At 33.1% G+C, this 6,641-nt stretch overlaps 1 protein-coding gene across 1 annotated transcript; it reads left to right on the top strand.

Moving 5' to 3' along the window:
• The first annotated feature begins 2,344 nt into the window (after nucleotides 1–2,344).
• Nucleotides 2,345–6,337, top strand: LOC124934529 (LRR receptor-like serine/threonine-protein kinase GSO1). The gene is made up of 2 exons (XM_047475064.1): nucleotides 2,345–5,774; nucleotides 5,925–6,337. The coding sequence occupies exons 1-2, from the start codon at nucleotides 2,345–2,347 to the stop codon at nucleotides 6,260–6,262; spliced, it is 3,768 nt and encodes a 1,255-aa protein (XP_047331020.1). The 3' UTR covers nucleotides 6,263–6,337.
• The last annotated feature ends 304 nt before the right edge of the window (nucleotides 6,338–6,641 follow it).

Here is a 6,641-nt window from a genome sequence, read left to right as displayed (position 1 = left end):
AATGATATATGTAAATTAACATAATGAATATTTAGCAACATATTAAAATATACTGATAAATATTTTTTATGTTTAAATATATATATATATATATATATATATATATATATATAAATAAAAGAATAATGATTAGTTTTAAAACATAATATAAAACAATTAAAATAGTATATTAAATAAATATATTTTTAAATTTTGATGTTTTAAATATTTTAAATAATTATTACTTCGTTTTAAAATATCATTATAGATGTTAAATTTTTTTATAAAATATTTTATTATGTTAAGAAAAATGAGTTAAATTAATATTTATTTAGTAAAAAAGTTAAATTATTATTTAAATAATATGATGTGCTGAAATTATTATCAGGCAAAATATGAATATAGCAATAGTTGCCGAAACTGTCGCTATTACTCGAATTAGCAATAGTTGTTGGACCGCCACTAATCCTTTACAATTGTCACTATTTTCCGACAATTTATTTATTAATTATTTTTTTTTTGGTCAAAACATCAAATAAAAACAAAATTAATCTCATTTACAACTATGAATAGAATAATCATATTTTTAATATTAAATAAAAAATGATATTTGATTACTTAACAATAAAAAATGATTTTCACAACAATTTTTTAGTATATATATGAAATGAAAATAATAATTCTACGATTTTTTAAACCACGAGTTTTATTTTTAACCGGGTTTAATCTCGAAGTTGGTACAAGTTTTGAGTACCCGCATTCTTAAAAGAGAATGGTCTCAATTATATCGTTCTTAAATAGAAATGCATTACTAATCCGATAGACATCGCATTTCTCTCAAAGTCGATATAACTCTCGCCGACGCGTTATATTATGTGTGCGAGTTATATGGTCTCGTCTCCAACATGCTTAACCCTATGTAGGTGATAGCTAGATCTAATGGAATATGTGGATCTTGGATATATTTGTCATCTTAGGAAGGAATCATGGGTTAATGAAAGTAATTAAATGTTATTCAATAGAATATTGAAGAACTCGATACTCTATATATTATATTAACGGAGGTAAGCAATTTTATTTTGCAATGAAATAATAGATCGTTTTCACGACTTGAGATAACATGTTATGCGTTTGTCGTTGTATTTCAATTTTTATCTTTCATTTTATTTGCATTGTTCGGAATTTTTGTTGGAATGATCGACGGTATTGGTGTGGATCTCATCCTTTACTCTTGTCGTCTATCATTTTTATATTTTTTATGATTTTTTTTCTTTAAAAACAATTTTAAACATAAAAAATAGTTGGGACGCATAATAATTCTATATTTTTAAAAAATAATTAATAAAATATCCACCAAGCAAAAATTTAAAGATATTCTTGAAGTATCTTATCACTTAATTTTTTTTTAAAACGTCTTAAATTGAAGTCGATATCTTGGTTGTGGGAGAATATATGTTCAAACAAAAAAACTCGATAAAGTTTATCTAATTAAATGTTTAATTTGTTTATCAAATTTAAACTAAAAGATAAATAATACTAAAAACAATAATTCAAATAGTCTATTTATATAATAAATACTATATTAAATATCGATCCAAAACATATATTTAAAACATTTGTATATAAAAAATGCAAGCTACCTAATACAGATTTGTAAAATAAATATTATGAAAATCTGTTTTAAGATTAGATTAATTGTCTTTCATATTTACATTAAAGATTATATTATCTTTTTTAAATTAGGGTTGATTTGATATAGAAAGTTAATACCACCTATCAAGCTTTATTTTTCAAGTCAATTTGAACTACCTTAAAGTCATTATATAAGACTTGGAGAGAAATCCATTGCTAAATAAATCGAACCGATTTAAACAAAAAAGCAAACCGAAATCGTCGTATCATGGTTAAAATTTAAAATATATATATATATATAATTCGATTTACATATATTTTTATAAACCAAATTTAAATCTAATTATTTATTTTCTAAAACAAATTTTAAATTACTTGTAGTATTTATTAATTAGTTTTTGTAAATAAATAAATGAAACTAATTAAATCCATCTTTTAACCCTTTTAGTTTGTATACATCAACTAAATATAACATGAATCTAAAACATATTAGATTGACTTTAAATGAATAAATCAGATGTCCATAATCCAATCTCCAATTTCAATTCCCTAATTACATTTTTTTTTCACTTATACAAATAGTTGTATATGTTGGATCTTCAAAAATAGAATTTATTAAATAAAAACATGTCGAGTGTTTATAGATCAATTTATAAACTTCCCTAATTATGTTTATATGAATATCAATATATCATAATCATAATCCATCCAATCTTTTTCTCTGAATTCCTAAATGGAGCCAACAATGATTCCATGGCCTTCATTTTCCAGAGCTATTCTTATGGTGTTTTTTATGATCAGCTTCTTCTTCATCATCATCTCATCATCTTCTTCATTGAACTCCATTGGAGTTTTAATGGAGATAAAAACATCATTTAAGGATGATCCTAAGAATGTACTGAGTGATTGGTCGGCGACGGCGACGGCGACTAATAAGTCAAATTTCTGCACATGGAAGGGAATCACTTGTGGGAAGAGTTCAATCAATGATTCAACCCAAGTTGTGGGTTTTAATTTATCAGATTCATCCCTCGCCGGACCAATTCCGCCGGCGATTCAACAGTTAGCTGATTTGGTCGTCATTGATCTTTCTTGCAATAATTTAACTGGTCCCATTCCAATATTTCTCTCTAAATTATCAAGTTTAAAAACTCTGTACCTGTATTCGAATCAACTCTCCGGACAAATACCGCCGGAGCTTGGATTACTGAAGAATCTCCAATACCTTGAACTGGGTAAGAATAACTTGACTGGATCGATTCCGGCGACGTTTGGGAATCTGGTTAATCTGCACGATCTTGGCTTGTCTAAGTGTAATATCACCGGCGAAATTCCGGCGGAGCTTGGCAAGATTAACAATCTCACGGTCCTGAATTTGCAACAAAACGAGTTTTATGGTCCAATTCCACCTAGTCTCGGGAATTGTTCGAGTCTACAAATTTTCAACGCTGGAAGCAATTTTAATCTCAATGGAACTATTCCGGCCGAATTGGGTATGCTTCGGAATCTCAAGCTACTCAGTCTTGAGTACAATTCTTTCACCGGAGAGATTCCAGAGGAATTGGGTAATCTCGGAGAGCTTTTTTTCTTGAATCTAGTTGGAAACAAACTTGAAGGGTCAATCCCCAAATCGTTGGCTAAGTTGGGTAATCTTGAAACTTTGGATTTATCAACAAACAAGCTCTCCGGAGAGATCCCGGAGGAAATTGGGAATATGGGTAAGCTTATTTTCTTGATTTTATCAAATAACAGTCTTTCCGGTACCATACCCAGAAAACTATGTTCAAATTTAACTAATCTCCAAGTGATGTTTCTATCTGTAAATCAACTTACCGGCGAGATTCCGGCGGAGATAAGGGGTTGTCGGTCTATTACACAGCTTGGTTTGTCTGGTAATGCATTGATTGGTCCGATTCCATCGGAGGTTTATGAATTGGTTGAGATGACTGATCTTATTCTACATAACAATACGTTATCGGGTTCTATTTCTCCGGCGATTGGAAATCTCACAAATTTGATAAACCTGGCGGTTTATAATAACAAATTGAGTGGAAATCTTCCAAAAGAGATAGGAATGCTTCAAAATCTTCTGGGTTTCTATTTATACGAAAATGAATTCACCGGCGAGATTCCGGCGGAGATTGGAAATTGTTCCAACCTGCAAATCATTGATTTCTCCGATAACTGTTTCACCGGACCAATACCCAATACAATCGGGAATATGTCAATGTTAGTTGAACTTTCTTTGAGGGACAACGGTCTCTCCGGCGAAATTCCGTCCAATTTTGGACAACCCACCGGCCTGAAGGAACTAGCAATACTAGATTTTGCAAACAACCGTCTCTCCGGTCAAATTCCGGCCATTTTTGGACAACTCACCGGTCTGGAGAATCTGATGCTTTACAACAACTCTCTTGAAGGTAATCTCCCTATCGAACTTTCCAATCTCGAAAACTTGATCAGGATTATCTTGTCCGATAACTTATTGAACGGAACCCTAATTCCATTCAATAAAAGTCTATCGTTAATCTCTATTGATGTCACAAACAATCGATTTTCCGGCGAGATCCCATCTGAACTGGGACTTCTTCCGTCTCTGGGTAGGATCAGATTGGGAAACAACACATTCACAGGGAAAATTCCGGCGACTTTAGGACATATCAAAGAACTATCTTTGTTAGATCTTTCACACAATTTTCTCACCGGAAAAATCCCATCAGCTTTATCCTCATGCACAAATCTAACCCATCTCGATCTCAACGATAATAATCTCTCCGGCGAGATCCCATCATGGATTGGAAATTTTTCTCAATTGGGCGAGTTGAAACTCTGTTCCAATAAATTATCCGGTCATATCCCGCCGGAGATATTCAATTGCAAAATGCTCTTAACCCTCTATCTTAACGACAACTTGTTCGATGGAACAATTCCTGTCGAGATCGGAAACCTTCCATTCCTCAGCAAACTTAATCTCGAAAATAACAAGTTGTCGGGACCGATTCCTCCGGTTATTGGTAATTTAACCGATCTCCTTAGTTTAAAGTTATCTAGAAACATGTTCACCGGTGAAATACCGGTGGCATTAAGTAATCTCTGGCAACTTGGAAGTGCTCTGGATATTAGTTACAATAATCTCACAGGCAAGATCCCCGCTTCTCTTACGAAGTTATCTCAATTGGAAGTGATGGATCTTTCTCACAATAAGTTCGTCGGAGTAGTACCTAAACAGATCAGTGAAATGAGTCACTTGTCGATATTCAACGTCTCTTACAACAATCTCGGCGGAGAATTGGACACTGGTTTTTCGCAATTTCCGTCCGAATGGTTCAGCGGAAACGACGATCTTTGCGGCGCCCATCTCAAGAAATGCGGAACGGGTGAAGACGAAGGTGAAAATTCCAGTGTATTCAAATCGAAGGCAATACAATTTTCAGCCATCGCGATTACAATATCGTTCTTTCTTCTTGTAATCATACTCGGATGCTTCATCAAGAGTATTAAAGATTCCGAGGACGAAACAAGCGAAGATAATTGTTTTTCCATGTCGAATTCGGTTATTCGCAAGATCCCACCTTTGATGAAAGATTTAAGTTTGGAAGAGATAATTGTAGCGACAAAGAATTTCAGCGAGGAGTTCATTATCGGGTCGGGTGGGTCTGGGTCGATTTACCTAGCCGAGCTTCAAACCGGGGAGAAGGTTGCGGTTAAAAAGATGAGGTTGAAAGACAACCAAGTAATAGCCAAGTGTTTCGAGAGAGAAATGAAGACTTTGGGAACAATTCGACATAGGCATTTGGTACAACTCTTTGGAAGTTTTAACCATAAGATTTCGGGGTGTCGTTTATTGATATACAAGTACATGGAAAACGGAAGCCTTTGGGATTGGTTGCACTCGAAAGAAGGCAAAAACGGGAATATAATGAGCTTGGATTGGGAGACTAGGGTTAAGATCGCGATTGGTTTGGTTCATGGGATCGAGTATCTCCACCACGATTGTATTCCGCAAATCATTCATAGGGACATTAAATCGAGCAATATCTTATTGGACAGCAACATGGAAGCTCATATAGGAGATTTCGGCTTAGCCAAAGCAGTCACGGATGAACAAGATTCACTCGGATCGAGCTCGCAGTTCATTGGGTCATTTGGCTACGTTGGGCCAGGTATTATACATTTTTTTGTATTATGGTAGTAAATTATTTCAAATAATATAAAGTATATATACATGAAATTTAAAATTATATTTTAGTTAGAGATTTAAATTATACCTAATTTACCAAGTGTAACAATTTTTTATTTTTTTTGTTGGGTAGAGTGTGCTTTCTCGATGAATGCAACCGAGAAGAGCGACGTGTATTCAATGGGAATTGTATTGATGGAGCTGGTTACGGGAAGAATGCCAAATGACGATAGCTTTGGCGTCAACATGAACATGGTGAGATGGATAGAGACTCGAATCGAAATAGATGGACAAAGGAAAGAACTACTAGATCCAAAATTGTACCCACTCTTGGCCGATGATGAAATAACAGCTTTCAAGGTTCTCGACATCGCAATCCTTTGCACCAAAGCTGTAGCTTCACAGAGGCCATCGTCGAGGCAGGCCGGCGATCTCCTCCGTCAAGTCATATGCCATCGAAAATGTGTCTAAACTTGATAAAGGAAGTAAAGTCTATAAAGAAGTTCAAAATATCTTGTTCTCTTTTAAAATTGGTCATGACTATAAGTCTCCATCAAATATGTGCAAAATAATTCTTTTTTTCTTAAAACTGAAGTTATATCTTACAGTTATATAAATATATTATGTTTTTATTTAAAATTTTATTTTATTAGATTGAATCGATAATCATAACATTAACTGAGCATGCGGCCGAGTTTTGGTGGTGTTGTCCCACCCTAATAAAAAAAAAGAATTATTAGATTTTTTCTGGTACTAACTAAATTTCATTTTTTTTAAATTTAATCTACTACAAATATTTTTTTTTTAATTTTTAAGAATTTTTATAATCAATCACTAAATTAAACACTTT

Source organism: Impatiens glandulifera, chromosome 4, assembly GCF_907164915.1.
Source record: "Impatiens glandulifera chromosome 4, dImpGla2.1, whole genome shotgun sequence".
In the NCBI taxonomy this organism is placed as follows: Eukaryota; Viridiplantae; Streptophyta; class Magnoliopsida; order Ericales; family Balsaminaceae; genus Impatiens; species Impatiens glandulifera.
The sequence above is the reverse complement of the archived record's forward strand: the minus strand, read 5'-3'. Positions and strand labels throughout refer to the sequence as shown.